The sequence below is a fragment of the Neodiprion lecontei genome, chromosome 2 (assembly GCF_021901455.1).
Source record: "Neodiprion lecontei isolate iyNeoLeco1 chromosome 2, iyNeoLeco1.1, whole genome shotgun sequence".
Classification (NCBI taxonomy): domain Eukaryota; kingdom Metazoa; phylum Arthropoda; class Insecta; order Hymenoptera; family Diprionidae; genus Neodiprion; species Neodiprion lecontei.
Genome location: NC_060261.1, coordinates 16,969,723 through 16,987,340, shown reverse-complemented (window position 1 = coordinate 16,987,340; position 17,618 = coordinate 16,969,723). Strand labels below are relative to the sequence as shown.

Here is a 17,618-nt window from a genome sequence, read left to right as displayed (position 1 = left end):
ATCTGACTATATGATTTGCCGTCAGCTGCTCACGAACCTAATTCGTCTTGTTGGCGACGCTAACTTCATCTATCCAACCTTGGACGGACTCCAACAGCAGCTTCCTCTGGCTGTGAATCCCCAGTACTTTTACTTGTTCAATTATCGAGGGACCTACAGCCTCGCTGCGGGAATACCCGACGCCGTTATGCACACCGACGATGTCATCTACCTCTTTCCACTGAGGTCGATCCTGGGAGGTGATAATTTGACCAACACTGATTTCGAAATGGTGGACAACATGGTGCAACTCTGGACATCATTCGCGATCAATGGGTGAGTTGTTCAGAATTCGGAATATCGTATCAAATTCAAAGCTAACGATGCCCTGACTTTTCAGGACACCAACGGTCTTGGCTTCTGAGGAAAATGTCACATACACTGAATACACGACGATGGACAATTATCTACGAATAGGCAACCAGTCTGAAGTTACACTGTCGATGGAGTACTCTCTTTTTAAAGAGCGCATGGAGTTTTGGGCGAATTTGGTCCATGCCGAAGCGTCTGCAGCTACCTTGAGGAACACCTCGGCCGGAACCTTGGCCCCTCAACTTATCTGCTCAAAGCTCATATAACCGATTTTGCGCTTGCAAATGTACAAGGTATTTCGTTTATCATAATTATAAGTTCCTAATACGTGTTTCTTTCTTCTAAGGAACTGAGTTGGTAATACATCAATACTTTCATTAGACTTCCTCACGAGACAGTCATGCATTGAGTGTTTATCAAGTTATTAGATTCATAAGCTAAGAAAATCTGTTCATACGGATCAAATTTGCAAGCATGTTTGAGCGGTATGAATCGAAGCATCGATATCTGGTAGTGAACTTTTTTTCATAATTCCAGTATCTATTTGTTTTGTTTCTGTGACGAGATCTCAACAGCTCACTATTTGCTTATACGTATCACAATCAATAAAAAGTATCGATTTCGGGCCCAGCTGAAGGATTTCTCAGCATAGAAAATCAGTAACGTCAAGTTCTTGTGTATCGTTCACAAAAATATTCAATCAATATCTTCAAGGAATTATCTTAGAAATTAAAATATATAACACACACGCACAAAGACAACTATATATTATATGTATATTTTATATACATATGTATAAAATTCACACGGGTTCGGGAATTTAAACCCTCGCGACTCTCATGTGGACCCTTTAAGGCTTCAATAAGTGAAAAAGAGCAATTTTGTTTGGCTACAATAATCTTAAAAACAGTAAAGATCAGCTCTTGGACTTCTTCGCCCCCCCCCCCCCCCCCCGCCCTTCCCCGATTTTGACGAATTTCGAACAACACTCAAATCCATTCATACAAATGCTACGTCTACGTAATTTTGTGTAAATAATCGATTGAGGGCAATCTCAATTCGCCATGATTGTTAATTCCAAATTCACATTCGAAAAATTGAGATATCTTATCTTGTTTTTCCGGCTTTTGATCCTCCGGCGGTCGATATATCTTTTGTAAATCCGGTAAAAACGAGTGAGTAAAAAAACAAAAAAAAAACAAACTAACAAACTCTTAGCAACCTATTTTGAGACGAAAAATTTTTTGATTTCAAAAATCTCAAGAAATTGAAGATTGGTCCCTTTGAATTTTTGACAAAATTCTCATCGATTTCGAAAATTGCAATTTATGTACACAGGCTACATTCACGTAATTTTCGAGTGAAAACGATTGCATACTATCCCAAGTCACCGAAATCGTTGTTTCAAAAGTTACAATTTCGAAGATCGAATCTGGTTGAATTTACTGAGTTCCCGCTTACGCAGTTAGTAGAATAAACATTACAAAGTTATAAATCGACTCTGGCAGTAAAAGATATTAGAGTCAACAGATTGCAAAAAGAAAAGAAAAAACACACGATTTAGCTCTTTTCATTTTGCCAAAATTTTTAACAAATCTCGAAAAATGTCCAAATCAATTTCTTGATACGCCATATCACGTTTATTATTCTCAGACTTAAGACTCAGACTCAGACTATTGTCAAATAATTTCAACTTCCTGCCATCTGCAGCGGTTGAGAACTTACAGAAGTACTGCGATTTAATGTAAAACAGTGGTGGCATTGTAAATTACACATTATACATTCATTTCTCACGAAGATGAAGTGAGTAACGTTGAAATGAAAATTATTACCTGTTTCGCAACTGTTGAATAACTTTGAAGGGGTTGAATTCGCAAAATATCAGTTTACTGATACTGTATTACAGTTTGCTGAAGTTGAGACATTTGAACAGTTGCAAAATGACGAATCATTCTCAAAATGCATCGTTAGATTACGAACTTCAACTTTGTAATTTCTTCATCTTCTTTCACGTATTTCTGTTTCCTCCTCCGTTCCGTTTTGTCAAGCATTCGTTCGAATTATTAAGAACTGGGAAAATGTTGGGGTGGCAAACATCCAAAAATTGATATATTCACTTACGACGAAATTTTCGGCTTCGTTCTACGTTACTTCCGGTATAAGGGCCCCGCTTTTTTCACTCTGACTACAACACTGTGTTCCATATCGCAGTTTCTCTCGATATAGTTTGAAATTCAATTTTGAGTGTCGTCTTTTACGATCCTCCGGTATTTTATTTATAGCGATGATAAAGCCTCCAAGTATATGGTAGCGCAACGAAACGCAAATGAATAATCAAATCCATAAAATGATCGAACAACTTGTTTTGTTAGCAATCTCACAGCACAACCCATTCGGTTTTATGAAAATATTCTTGCGAAATATTAGTTTCTCGGTGTAAAGAATTAAATTAATTCCGAATCAAAACTTGAATCATCTGCATTTAAATTTGAATAAAATTTTCATTCAATTATCAGATTCTCGACGTAGAATCAAAAAAATTAACAAATCACCAAGAACTATTCCTCCAGTCACGAACACAGCGATTTACCACAACTCATGAAAGGCTGATTTTATATTATAATGATAAACAGCACGGCGTTCCGTTGGAGGAAGATTTACACATGCCTCGGTAAAGAAAAAAAAAAAACCGTGGATGGCCGGATGTAAACTAACTGGCAATGCGAAGGAAGGCGATGAAAATTAATTGAACTGACTACCGCATAAATTAATTTCGTAACTGGTGCGGTAATTTGGAAAATTTCACTTCAACGTGGAGTGCACGTAGTTAAACATTTGCATATATCGTTTTTTTTCAAATATTATAATCACGTTACATTTAACCAGGCCCGCATTTGAAATTCATATATGTAACTTTCTAAATGGACATTTATCAAAAAAAAAGGTTTCAATAATGAAAAGGAGGGTAATAATGTCAGCAAAATTATCTCAAAATCTTATTCCATGCACTAGAGCTGGTAAAATTTCAGACTTGGATAGCAAGCTGCCGAATGCTATGAATACATAGCATGCATTTTTATCTCAAGGCCTCCAATTAGATAAAAAAACAGAAAAAAAATTAAAAGAAAAAAAAACGACACAAATACTGTACTTTACCAACATTGTATTTTTTGGACTCTTTTGGATTCTTACTGTTCGTTTGCTTGTCATTTGAAACGAATACCATTTTCAATTACAACGTGACAGACGTTAATTACCGATTGCGTGATTTTTGTTTTATAGCTGTATAATATGTATAGACCGGTATAAATACATGCCGTGTGATTAAATTGCACATCGGCATGTATAAAAAGCGAGTTTCCTGTACGTCATCCTAAAAATATTTTGCAATCACGTAAAACCTACAATAATTCGTGTTGATAAAATTTGACCAGTAAACACCTGTAAGAAAAATTATTTTGCATAAGATGCTCAAAAAAAAAAAAGAAATGTGCAAATGATACATATTAATTACCAGAACTTTCACGATGTTGATAATATTTTGAATCTAATTTCGATTACAGCTTTACTAGTAATAGTTATGTAAACAAAGTGTTAATTTTTCGATACTGCAGAAACCGGTAAAATTCATAACTTGACGCAAAACAGAAAAAAAAAGAACATGAGGTAATAAATGATATTTTGGAAATTGCCATGATCAAGTTATTTCGCATATTACTCTTGATGTAAACCATCTATTGAGAAAAGGAAAGAACACAAAGGTAGTTGATTCACCTCTGCAACTTTTTTTCCGTTTAGGTACATAAATAAGTCTTATGCTATCACTTGTGATCGATATACGCAAATGTACGTAGAAACAACACACTGCGTAAAATCTAGCGTTGTATATCATGTGCAATAAAGTATTCAGTATACCTATGTATATTTTTTCGCAAGCACTGCGTAATTATTTTCCTGCATAACCCTATCATGATCATTGATGAACACAATGTATGATATATGTAATGCTCCGAAGTCGGATATGACTCAAGATAACCACAACCGCGTAGAAATTTCATTTGTATTTTTTGTTTAGAACTCATTTTCTCAGAGTTCAACAGCTGCTACAAATTAGCACGTGAATCCTGTTTATTTGGGAAACACACTGAGCACGTATAAAGTGAATTCACAATGAAGGAGAAAACTTGCTTCCAACTTCGATTCACTGTCGATTTTGCAACAATAAATAAAAACGAAAGGCATGACACAATATATGCATAATTTACTAAGTTGATGTTTAATACAGAATGTACGGAAATTCGAAAGTCTTCGTTCGACGAAGTAGCTAAGGCCGGAAATTGTTTTACAGGTTCATTAGATGCCTAGGAACATGTCATAAAGTTTGTCAAAAAAATGAGGTTCGGATTTTCGCGTCGCATTTTTTTGAAAATTGATAAAGTTGTAATTTCACGTATTTTTTTCCGTTGGTCTTAAAAAAAAAATGGTTCATGCAAAAGTTGTCCGTGATGTTGCCCTCTGTAAAATTAGTCCCGTACAAAAATCACGTATCGTTGGTAGTTTACTTGTAAATTACCTATAAACACGGACATCGATCGTTTTGTTTATCGCTATTAATTCTGTGAATTTTCAATGACATGCTTTGAAACTCGTCCAACGTGTAGAACAATCATTTCTCCAATTTTTTCAACGAGACCAAAAATTTCGCGCGAAACTCCAGGCCTGATTTTTTTGACAAACTTCATGATATGTTTCTAGGCTAGCCAATGAACCAGTAAAAAAATTTCCAGTCTTATGTTCTTCATCGAGCGAAGTCATGTAAATTTCGACTGGATTACAAAGATTTATTTTGGATTTTCAGGCTGGTCAAAACAATGTTTGAAGTAGATAATTTAGAAAAAATGAAGAATGAACAAGTGCAGCTGTGGTTAGTCAAATTGAATTGGATCAAAACGATGTCGTCGCCTCATTATCAGAAAAAACCAGCGCATGCATACGAAGAGTTAAGTTATCAACAGTTTTTTAGACATCGCTATACTATTCTGGAATTTTTGTAACTGAAAAATGTTTGATTTTTACGGGGCAGTGCTCAACTAAAATATATGCGAAAAACGAATTTATTATACCTGTTTTCGAAAATGACGTTCAATTCCAGTAGATTCCTGCTTTTTCTGAATTATTTACTGCATTACAAGTCCTCTTTTTTGTTGATTCAAGGATTTATCAGGGGTACGTAGTATATAGCAAAAACAATGAGTAAATGGAAGAATTAAGAAATAAATACTAAAAAAGGGTCAAAACGATTTCGTCTTAATATGGAGGAACGAAAACAAGAAGTAACGGATTTGCATTTAAAGAGCATATAATACTATTCTAAATTTTCTGTAAATGATGAACTTGTACCATATACCTAATTCGAGTAGATCGTAGCTGACTTTGGAATAAATTGGAATTGGGGATTAGATAATAGATAGGTTAAACTAGTATCAATTGGTCAGAGTCTTGAGCAGATATTATACTTATTTTCTTAAGTGTCGATCGACACCGATTAGTATTAAATATAAATACGGTGTTTTGTTTTTACATTGAATAAGTGACCTACAGAAAGATTTGAGGAATATCAGAGAGAGGTCGACCGACGAACAATGGTTCCATTTATTGCGAAGCAGACATATTCTTCAAGCAGTAAAAATGCTTCAAGAACATTCATTACTTCTGGTTAGTTCCATGACGGTCACTTTGGATACAGTGTCAGTATAACTTATATCCATGCGAAAATTTGGCCTTTGTCACTTGGATACGACAATTAAAGAAGATAACACTTGACCGCAGCTCAATCTTTGCGGATTTCACACTCATTTCGTTGCGCGACACGGCACACAAGCCAAGCAAAGAAAAACGGCAGTTGGAAATTTGCTCAACTGCGAGACAGCAGACATTTTTCACGATGGTGTTGCGAGTGACGGTGAAATGTTTCCTCTTTACAATCTTGTCAAGTTTATTATTTTTCGGTACAAGTTATGGTGAGCCAGAAGTGACGATTCTTCAGGGTAACCTGCTGGGCACGACTATCACCACTAGAAACAATCGGAGCATTTCCGCTTTCCTCGGGATTCCGTATGGCCAGCCACCGATTGGAAATCTCAGGTTTGCCGAAATAGCATATTCGTAAATTATGTACGAATGAAACAAACGATGTTAAAAGTTGGGTGTGGATTATCTGAGAGGAGAAGTTTAACGGCGGTCATTGAATACGATACTACATACGTGGTACGACATGAATTTTGGGTTGTGTCGCAAGTCGATAAGATAAACATGTGTAAGTTTGTGGCCTGTTTACCCAAACTTATCTATGAAAAACAACAAACCCGCTGAACGGGTTACGGAAAGGATAACCAAGAGTGACCTTCGCGGAATCATCGCCTCGGGAGAGAGGGGAGTGATTGACAGGCGCTCGAGACATCCACTAGCGTCATAGTGAATGCTCAGTAAAATATATTGTAAATTATATTATAAATTATTCTTTTCATCATTGTCAAGTAAGCCTACAATCCCGATCGTCAAAACCGACATTGTTGTTGATTTAGGTGACTATAAGTGTTATAATTATTTTTGTTATTATTTATGTAATTATTTGTGATTGGTGTTAATATAACGTTTTAGTATCGTTTCTACATCAACCCAAGTCGTTGAGACTCAGGAATTATTATTTCCGCAACCCTTTTAAGTTATAAGAGTCACGCTTAAGCGTAGTTGCATAGTTATGAAGTTGACGATTTGTATTTTAGAACCTTCATCATTTTTGTTTTCTGATAGAACCGGGTTTCTTGATAAGCAATCAGCCTCTGAATTATTTATGCCGGGATTATATTCGATATCAAATGTAAATTGTGAAATGTAATTTAATATGTGTAAAAGTTCTGTATCTTTGCAATTTTTTATGTTGAAATTACGTAAAGGTTCATGATCTGTGAATATTTTAAATTTTTGTCCTATTAAGTGATATTGCCAATATAGAATCGCCTCTTTGATTGCTAAACATTCAATAAATATAGCTCTTTTTATTTTTTGAGATTCTGACAACTTTCGCGAAAAATAGAAGACCGGTTTAAGTGTGTTATCTTCTTGAGGTTGTTTTAGTATTGCACCCACGCCTTCTAAACTAGCATCTGTATATATGAAAATTGGTTTAGTGGGGTCGAATATTGCTAGAATTGGTGCTTCACATAAACAACCCTTAACCTTATCAAAACTGTTTTGACATCTAGCGGACCAATCGAACTGCACATTTTTTCGCAAGAGATTGTGCAATGGATCCAAGATAATTGAGGATCTAGGAATATATTTCAGATAAAAATTTACTTTCCCCAGGAATTGTCTAACTTGTTTTTTTGTTTTCGGAATCGGAAAGTTTTTGATCGCTATTAAATTGTCATTAATCGGTTTTACACTATTGTTTGATATTGTGTGTCCTAGATACGTAACTTCTTTTTTAGCAAAACTGCATTTATTCGTGTTTAATTTCAAGCCTTGCTCATGTAAAACATCCAATGTTTGTTTAATATGTTGTACGTGTTCATCGTAATTTTTCGAAAATATCAGAATATCATCGATATAATTAATTGCAAAGGTGTCTAAATTGTTGTTTCTAATTATGGTTGAAAGTGTTCGTTGGAATATTGCTGGAGCCGATTGTAAACCAAAAGGAAGACACGCCCATTGCCAGTGACCGTGGTGTGTGACGAAAGCCGTTTTATATTTATCTTTCGCACGTAATGGTATTGACCAGAAGGCTGAGTTGATATCTAACTTCGAGAAGTAAACACACCTCCCAACACGAGCAATCAGATCATCAATTCTAGGAAAGGGGTAACCTTCTGGTACTATGAGTTTATTTAGTTCGCGATAATCAATACATAGTCGCGATTTTTTGTCTTCATCTTTCTTGTGTACTAAGGTCAGTGGTGAGGCATATGGACTATACGACTCCTCGATCAATCCTAATTCCAATAATTTCTTTATTTGAAATTCTATTTCTAATTTATCGAGAATAGAGCACTTATATGGTTTTCTCGATATGTACTTATTTTCCGTTAATTTTATTCTTGCTTCGAAGTTTCTGACTGTACCTATATCGAACTTTTCCTTGGCGAAGACTGAATCGTATTTATTTAACACACCATTCAGACTATCTTCGTTATTGTTCGAAGCATAGTTTATTTTAACGCAATCAAAACTTTGGTTCGAACTTATATTTTGAGAAATTTCAAGATTTTCGTTTTGACGCAATCGGAATGATTTTATACAATCCAAGCCAAGCAACAGATCTTCTTCAAATAAATCATTTTTCATTATTAGGAATGGCGATACTTTTTCTATTTCAAGTATCTTTAATTTCAAAAATACCCTTCCATTCGTACTTGCTACGCCGCCCATTGTTCTTATTGTTGAGCCCCCACTCATAGGGATATTCATTTTTAATTTTTTGTAAAATGTATAATTAATCAAGGACACATTGGCTCCTGAATCGTAAAGAGCAACTGCCTTTTCATTACAATTTACGGTAACATGTAGTCTTATAAGTGGGAGGCTATCTAGTTTTTTGATTCGGCAGATTTGATAATCGCTGATCTTGCATTTCTGCAAATTTCCTCTGGATGGAATCTATTTTTATAACCGGCTTTCTCGCAAATACGACATGGATCGAACTTTCGATTTTGCTTATTTATTTCTATACGTGAGCTGTTATTGTTTGATATTGGTTGAAGTTGACTCAGACTAAACATTAAATTTTCTATTGTTTTCAATTCACGTTTATGAAGGTGTGATCGAACAAATTTTGGCAGGGCAATAACGATAAAATTTATTTGTGAACTGACGCCTAATTCTGGATCTGCATCTATTAATAGGTTTCTCTTCTTTAATGCAAAATCTAAATATGGTCCACTTATCCAACGAAAAGAGTAAGCGTATTCGACCTCTGACCACGATTTTTCCCCGAATGTTTCCAGAAAGGAACTTTCCCAAAAGCTCCAAGGTTTCGTCATACCATAAGTTTTAAAAATTGATGTAAACCAGTCTATGGCTGGTCCTTCTAAAACTAGTTTCAGAACCTCGGGGAATTGATTTTCTTCCACTTTAAATCTTTCACATTCAAGAACAAATAAAGTGAGCCATGACTTTGCGTTCTGATTTCTGTTTGAAAATTTTTCTAATAAAATGCCCTTCGAAATTAATTGAATCGGGGTTTCACGTGCCGGAACTGTTAAACTGGATGAGTTTGGAGTGGGTTGGGGGGTTTCTATTTCCTCCAGGTAATAATCGTTGAACACTACATTACCCTCCTCATCGAAGTATAACCTTTGCAGATGCGCGTCCAGTGAGACGATAGCTTTTCTCTGCTTCCCTCTTTTATCCAGACTCTTGATAATTCCTTTGACCACTGGTAATTTGGCCAGCTCAGCATGGTTCGAAATCGGTTGATCTTTTTGTTCAAAAGAAAAAATTTGTTCCTGTTCCAATACTTGGATGGATTTAACCTTGATGACGGTCGTCTTGGCATCCCAGGCTTCTGCGGCGAACTGGAATTTTACCTTGACCTTCTCCATTTTGTTGTTGATTTTTAAGTTATAAGCGTGACTCTTATAACTTAAAAGGGTTGCGGAAATAATAATTCCTGAGTCTCAACGACTTGGGTTGATGTAGAAACGATACTGAAACATTATATTAACACCAATCACAAATAATTACATAAATAATAACAAAAATAATTATAACACTTATAGTCACCTAAATCAACAACAATGTCGGTTTTGACGATCGGGATTGTAGGCTTAGTTGACAATGATGAAAAGAATAATTTATAATATAATTTACAATATATTTTACTGAGCATTCACTATGACGCTAGTGGATGTCTCGAGCGCCTGTCAATCACTCCCCTCTCTCCCGAGGCGACGATTCCGCGATGGTCACTCTTGGTTATCCTTTCCGTAACCCGTTCAGCGTGTTTGTTGTTTTTCATAGATAAGTTTGGGTAAACAGGCCACAAACTTACACGTGTAATTGAGTTGCCGATGACGCCATTTCATTGGATGGACTTTGAAACGTATCGTACGAAAGCGTTCCAATTCAGTTTTTTTCCTTTTTTTTTTTAATTAGATTCTCAATTTTTTTGCTTATGTCAGATTCGCGAACCCCGTGGCAGCCGGAGCTTGGAACGGGACTCTGAATGCCACTAGAGATGGAAGCGTATGTCCCCAGGCGTTAGGCAGCATATCAGGCAGCGAGGATTGTCTGTACCTCAACGTTTACACGCCACAGGTTGATAGACACAAAATTCTAAAATCAATATCACTTTATGGCGTGATTTGAGAGGTTCGAAGATGCTCGACTGATTCGACTGATACAATTACAATACTCACGAGTCATTTTGAACTACATCAACGAACGGAACTGCACTCACCTAGAACAAACAAGAAAAGAACACTAGTTAGATTGATTACCAAACGAATACATGAAAGTTATCTTCCACTGCAAGGGAGCTATGAAACTGATATTTCAATATTCTGCATCCACTAAGAATTAATTGATTTCGCACTGCATTTTCAAGCCAATATTTTTAACCTCTTATGACCTCAAATCTTCACAGCTTCCGGTGAACACAAGCACTCTGCTTCCAGTGATGGTTTGGATCCATGGAGGAGCTTTTTTACACGGCAGTTCAAGCTCTGCCACTTTCTCGCCAGACTACCTTTTGGATTCTAATATCGTGCTCGCCCTGCCGAACTATCGGATCGGGGCTTTAGGATTTCTGAGTACTGGCAACGAAGTGGCTGCTGGGAATTGGGGGCTGAAGGACCAGATCCTGGCTCTCAAGTGGGTGCAAAACAACATCGAATACTTTGGCGGTGATCCTGATCAAGTCACACTTTTTGGACAAAGTGCTGGAAGCGCTTCCGTTCATCTCTTGTCACTCTCGAAAGCGGCGAAAGGTGAAAACAGGTTTACTTTACTGTCTTGATTCAAATCAAGAGTCTTAAGCTCAACAAATCTCTTGTTAGGCTCTTTAAATACATCGGAAACATCCCCTCCTTTTTTCGAAATTCGAAATGACTAATTCAATGTGGCGAAAAGGAAAACAGACGAATCATTCTATTTCTAATATCGATTGGCCAACATGGCCGACTCATCATTTTCAAGTGCGACGTGCATTTGACTTCTGATGAAAAAAAAGAAGAACAATAAAATGGCGTCACATTTGTGTAGTTTTCTTGACCGGTAACCATTACAGAGTACGTCACCTATAATATTTTCACACACGTGCCAAAGTCGGCGGTCATATTGTTAGGCATTATGGAAGAACTCTATTCGATAATTTATAATTAACTTACTGGCAATGACGGACATTCAAGAGTCTGTACAAATCACGATCTCGAATGTTCGTCAATTAAAAGTAAGATATTTCATGACATACAAAGCTATACATCAACCTGCAAATTACTGTCTCGAAACTTTACAACAACGCACGAGACTTATGTGAGTGGAAATGGCCAAAATTATCCCTGTTTCTTACGTTTGAATAATAATTTCACCAATTACTGGTCTCACGTGTTGACGATACCTCAGTGACAATAGTCCGGTCACTTTGAACTGAAATAAGCGTTGAAAGTGCATCGATTTGGAAGATGATTTTCCTTCACAAATCGTTTGGAGATGGGTGGCGGAGGGGGGAGGGAGATGTTAAATTCAATCATCGTCTTATCCTGTCTATTGTTTACTTTTACGCAAGAACAATAAGAAACCAACTTGTAGGGAATTTTATAACTTGGGTGGTGTTTTTTATTTCTAGGATAACTATTTTTATATTTATAACCGAAAAAAGTAGAGGTGAAATCTAATTATTGCGGCGTCATATTTATTGTCAACTTTCATGCATAAACGATGATCAAATCCCTCTAAGTTTGTTCATCATCGTTTATACGTAAAATTCAATGATAAACGAGATAATGAGACCATCAAATCCCGTCCCCACTCCTGCAGGCCTAAATCGAGAAATATCAATCTTACGGAAAAAATGGTAATTGCCCTAGTTGTAGATAATAGAAATCGCTTCAAGATTGGTTTGTACCATTACTAGCGTAAAGTTGAGAATGAACGAGTAACTTAACAACTAAGAGAATCTACATGTAAATTCAAGATGGCGATTGAAGGTAGATGGATGGATTCCCAAAAATCCAGTTTATTAGTAGAGATGACCCCCACCTTCCTAACGATTCGCGAAGGAAAATTTTTGTTCTAAATAAACGCAATCATTTAAAATTCCGCTGTGACTGGTCTGTAGGAGGATTCGACTCTAGTGGCTCGATTGTATTTAACTTCGGTCCACTGTAGATCTGTTATTTTTCCCACATTAAAACCGCGCTAATTTCTTCTCGAACAAGAGGAGCAGATAAGCCTCATCACTGCAGAACGGACCTTCACGACACGAATCATTTCGATCCACAGGACTATTCCACAGATACATAACACAGAGTGGGTCGGCTCTGTCGACTTGGGCCCATTTACCCAGTGCAGGATACGCAAGCCGTGCTTTTCAGCTCGGTGGCTACGTTGGCTGTGACAACGACACCTCTAGTGCCTTGATCGAGTGTTTGCGGACCGTGAATGCCTCGGATATCGTCGCCTCAGCCTCACAATTCTACGTGTGGGAGTCGGTCCCAGTTGTTGTGTGGGGCCCGACTGACGAGCCAGACATAGAAGGCGCGGTGCTCACCGACAGTCCTACGAACTTGTTTGCGAAGGGTGAATTCTGCGATTTGCCTTGGATGACAGGAATCGTCCGAGACGAAGGGATCTTGATGACCGGAGGTAAGTACTCGATATTTCAAAGATGCTAGTCCAACTGCAAGTACTGAAATTTTGAAGTGACGACATTTCTATTATTAAAATAATTTTTAGCTGTAGTTACCATGCAGCTCATAATGACTTCAATTTTGCTACCGTAATCAGAATAGCTATTAGGTATTACCGTTCTTTCTTGATACAGTTACTCGTACTATCCATCCTCGTTATTTTCAACCCTAGAACGGCAAATGGGGGAGGGGGGAACACCGCACGCGAATTTAAATTTTCCGCCGCAAGAGAACAGCTTACCCCTTTTTCGGCATTTCAACTGATGTTTGGACCACTTTTTGGAACTTACGCAAAAAGTCTTTTGAAACACGAGATTCTTTATTAAAAACCGAACAAAATGAGACTATAGGACCCTTAATGATATGATGGACCCGAGAGATAGAGTTCACAAAATTGCGGCGTTTTCGACCCCCGTTAGTCGAATAGGTGAAAATAAAATGAGTTCACCGTTTTAGGGTCAAGATAGTTTGATGTTGATGCAACGATGAAGTGATATTAAGGTCTCTGTAGTGATGATAGGTTGTTTACTGAATTAAATTTTTCTTAATGTACTTTGAATTGAAATTCATTTCGTTTTTGCCTGCCTGAACAGCGTTCTATAGCGACGATGAAATGTTTTATGACTTTTTGGATAACTTCGATCTTGTGCTGCCCGAGATGTTGACCTTGAATTACCAGACAGACTCAGGAGCCGCTTGGGTCAAGGCTATGAAGACGTTTTATTTCAACGACGATTTTACAACAAACTCAACTGAGGTGGGTAAAATCTTAACCCTCAAATTTTGTCATTCGGTCACGCGCCTTTAGATTCCAAGCCGGTGCGAATAGGAATTTGAAATTTTCCAACCGCTGTAGTTATGGCAACACAAACGATATTTTCTGCAGTGGTGTAATTTTCAGGCGAATTAATTAATCGTGTTAGAGATCAAAAGTAGCGATGTTTTCCTGTGAAAAATCACGGTTATGAAAAAGTCTATATCGCCCAAAAGGTTCACGATCCTTGAAATCTGGTGTATCTACATGACACGTGAAATCTTATGAAATCATTTGAGGTCTGAAATTTCAATTACACGAAATTCCTGAAATTCCTGGAATCCTATGAAATCTTTCTCATTTGTCCGAAATCTACCCATAATTCTTTGAGATCATGTGATATCGTATATTCTCGGAATGCTGTGTACAAATAACAAAACGATGGAGTGGTCAGCCCCCCAATCCCGCCAGTCACTAAAATGACACTATTGACTATATCTGACTATATGATTTGCCGTCAGCTGCTCACGAACCTAACTCGTCTTTTTGGCGACGCTAACTTCATCTATCCAACCTTGGACGGACTCCAACAGCAGCTTCCTCTGGCTGTGAATCCCCAGTACTTTTACTTGTTCAATTATCGAGGGACCTACAGCCTCGCTGCGGGAATACCCGACGCCGTTATGCACACCGACGATGTCATCTACCTCTTTCCACTGAGGTCGATCGTGGGAGGTGATAATTTGACTGACACTGATTTTGAAATGGTGGACAACATGGTGCAACTCTGGACATCATTCGCGATCAATGGGTGAGTTGTTCAGAATTCGAAATATCGTATCAAATTCAAAGCTAAAGATGCCCTGACTTTTCAGGACACCAACGATTTTGGCTTCTAAGGAAAATGTCACATGCACTGAATACTCGACGATGGACAATTATCTACGAATAGGCAACCAGTCTGAAGTTACACTGTCGATGGAGTACTCTCTTTTCAAAGAGCGCATGGAGTTTTGGGCTAGTTTGGTTCATGCCGAAGCATCTACAGCTACCTTGACGAATACCTCGACCGGGATCTTGGTTCTTTTATTTATTTGCTCAAAGCTCATATAACCGATTTTGCGCTGGCAAATGTAAAAAGTACTTTGTTTATGATAATTATAACTTCCTGGGACGTGTCCTTTCTTTTAAGGAACTGAGTTGGTAATACATCCATACTTTCATTAGACTTCCTCACGAGACAGTCATGCATTGAGTGTTTATCAAGTTATTAGATTCATAAGCTAAGAAAATCTGTTCATACGGATCAAATTTGCAAGTATGTTTGAGCGGTATGAATCGAAGCATCGATATCTGGTAGTGAACTTTTTTTCATAATTCCAGTATCTATTTGTTTTGTTTCTGTAACGAGATCTCAATAGCTTACTATTTGCTTATACGTATCACAATTAATAAAAAGTATCGATTACGGGCCCAGCTGAAGGATTTTTTAGCATAGAAAATCAGTAACGTCAAGTTCTTGTGTATCGTTCACAAAAATATTCAATTAATATCTCCAAGGAATTATCTTAGAAATTAAAATATATAACACACACGCACGAAGACAACTATATATTATATGTATATTTTATATACATATGTATAAAATTCACACGGGTTCGGGAATTTAAACCCTCGCGACTCTCATGTGGACCCCTTAAGGCTTCAATAAGTGAAAAAGAGCAATTTTGTTTAGCTACAATAATCTTAAAAACAGTAAAGATCAGCTCTTGGACTTCTTCGCCCCCCCCCCCCCCCCCGCCCTTCCCCGATTTTGACGAATTTCGAACAACACTCAAATCCATTCATACAAATGCTACGTCTACGTAATTTTGTGTAAATAATCGATTGAGGGCAATCTCAATTCGCCATGATTGTTAATTCCAAATTCACATTCGAAAAATTGAGATATCTTATCTTGTTTTTCCGGCTTTTGATCCTCCGGCGGTCGATATATCTTTTGTAAATCCGGTAAAAACGAGTGAGTAAAAAAACAAAAAAAAAACAAACTAACAAACTCTTAGCAACCTATTTTGAGACGAAAAATTTTTTGATTTCAAAAATCTCAAGAAATTGAAGATTGGTCCCTTTGAATTTTTGACAAAGTTCTCATCGATTTCGAAAATTGCAATTTATGTACACAGGCTACATTCACGTAATTTTCGAGTGGAAACGATTGCATACTATCCCAAGTCACCGAAATCGTTGTTTCAAAAGTTACAATTAAGCAATAACGTCGAAGTCTTGTCGTACATTCTCTGCCGTTGATCGAATCTGGTTGAATTTACTGAGTTCCCGCTTACGCAGTTAGTAGAATAAACATTACAAAGTTATAAATCGACTCTGGCAGTAAAAGATATTAGAGTCAACAGATTGCAAAAAGAAAAGAAAAAACACACGATTTAGCTCTTTTCATTTTGCCAAAATTTTTAACAAATCTCGAAAAATGTCCAAATCAATTTCTTGATACGCCATATCACGTTTATTATTCTCAGACTTAAGACTCAGACTCAGACTATTGTCAAATAATTTCAACTTCCTGCCATCTGCAGCGGTTGAGAACTTACAGAAGTACTGCGATTTAATGTAAAACAGTGGTGGCATTGTAAATTACACATTATACATTCATTTCTCACGAAGATGAAGTGAGTAACGTTGAAATGAAAATTATTACCTGTTTCGCAACTGTTGAATAACTTTGAAGGGGTTGAATTCGCAAAATATCAGTTTACTGATACTGTATTACAGTTTGCTGAAGTTGAGACATTTGAACAGTTGCAAAATGACGAATCATTCTCAAAATGCATCGTTAGATTACGAACTTCAACTTTGTAATTTCTTCATCTTCTTTCACGTATTTCTGTTTCCTCCTCCGTTCCGTTTTGTCAAGCATTCGTTCGAATTATTAAGAACTGGGAAAATGTTGGGGTGGCAAACATCCAAAAATTGATATATTCACTTACGACGAAATTTTCGGCTTCGTTCTACGTTACTTCCGGTATAAGGGCCCCGCTTTTTTCACTCTGACTACAACACTGTGTTCCATATCGCAGTTTCTCTCGATATAGTTTGAAATTCAATTTTGAGTGTCGTCTTTTACGATCCTCCGGTATTTTATTTATAGCGATGATAAAGCCTCCAAGTATATGGTAGCGCAACGAAACGCAAATGAATAATCAAATCCATAAAATGATCGAACAACTTGTTTTGTTAGCAATCTCACAGCACAACCCATTCGGTTTTATGAAAATATTCTTGCGAAATATTAGTTTCTCGGTGTAAAGAATTAAATTAATTCCGAATCAAAACTTGAATCATCTGCATTTAAATTTGAATAAAATTTTCATTCAATTATCAGATTCTCGACGTAGAATCAAAAAAATTAACAAATCACCAAGAACTATTCCTCCAGTCACGAACACAGCGATTTACCACAACTCATGAAAGGCTGATTTTATATTATAATGATAAACAGCACGGCGTTCCGTTGGAGGAAGATTTACACATGCCTCGGTAAAGAAAAAAAAAAAACCGTGGATGGCCGGATGTAAACTAACTGGCAA

The 17,618-nt window shown here is 37.0% G+C and overlaps 3 protein-coding genes and 1 long non-coding RNA gene across 5 annotated transcripts in view; 2 read left to right on the top strand and 2 right to left on the bottom strand.

Moving 5' to 3' along the window:
• LOC107227552 (juvenile hormone esterase-like) overlaps positions 1 to 4,263 on the top strand; it is a 26,447-nt gene extending 22,184 nt beyond the window's left edge. The window contains exons 6-7 of one of the 2 annotated variants that reach the window (XM_015657112.2): positions 26 to 315; positions 380 to 4,263. In XM_015657112.2, coding sequence (XP_015512598.2) covers positions 26 to 315; positions 380 to 617 — 528 coding nt within the window. In that variant the 3' untranslated portion in view covers positions 618 to 4,263. The remainder of the gene's footprint in view (positions 1 to 25; positions 316 to 379) is intronic. The other variant, XM_046731127.1, reaches the window with a different exon arrangement.
• Positions 1 to 6,716, bottom strand: part of LOC124292852 — a 25,317-nt gene extending 18,601 nt beyond the window's left edge. Inside the window, exons 1-2 of the long non-coding RNA XR_006902791.1 lie at positions 6,664 to 6,716; positions 1,325 to 1,339 (exon numbers count right to left, since the gene is read on the bottom strand). This is a non-coding gene — a long non-coding RNA (uncharacterized LOC124292852). The remainder of the gene's footprint in view (positions 1 to 1,324; positions 1,340 to 6,663) is intronic.
• The window catches only part of LOC107221709 (flotillin-2), a 533,503-nt gene that overhangs the window by 269,924 nt on the left and 245,961 nt on the right, over positions 1 to 17,618 (bottom strand). The window lies entirely within an intron of this gene.
• On the top strand, positions 6,220 to 17,618 carry LOC124292845 (juvenile hormone esterase-like). Its single transcript, XM_046731128.1, has 7 exons — positions 6,220 to 6,495; positions 10,536 to 10,671; positions 11,000 to 11,342; positions 12,856 to 13,218; positions 13,856 to 14,019; positions 14,538 to 14,827; positions 14,892 to 17,618. The coding sequence occupies exons 1-7, from the start codon at positions 6,296 to 6,298 to the stop codon at positions 15,127 to 15,129; spliced, it is 1,734 nt and encodes a 577-aa protein (XP_046587084.1). The 5' UTR covers positions 6,220 to 6,295; the 3' UTR covers positions 15,130 to 17,618.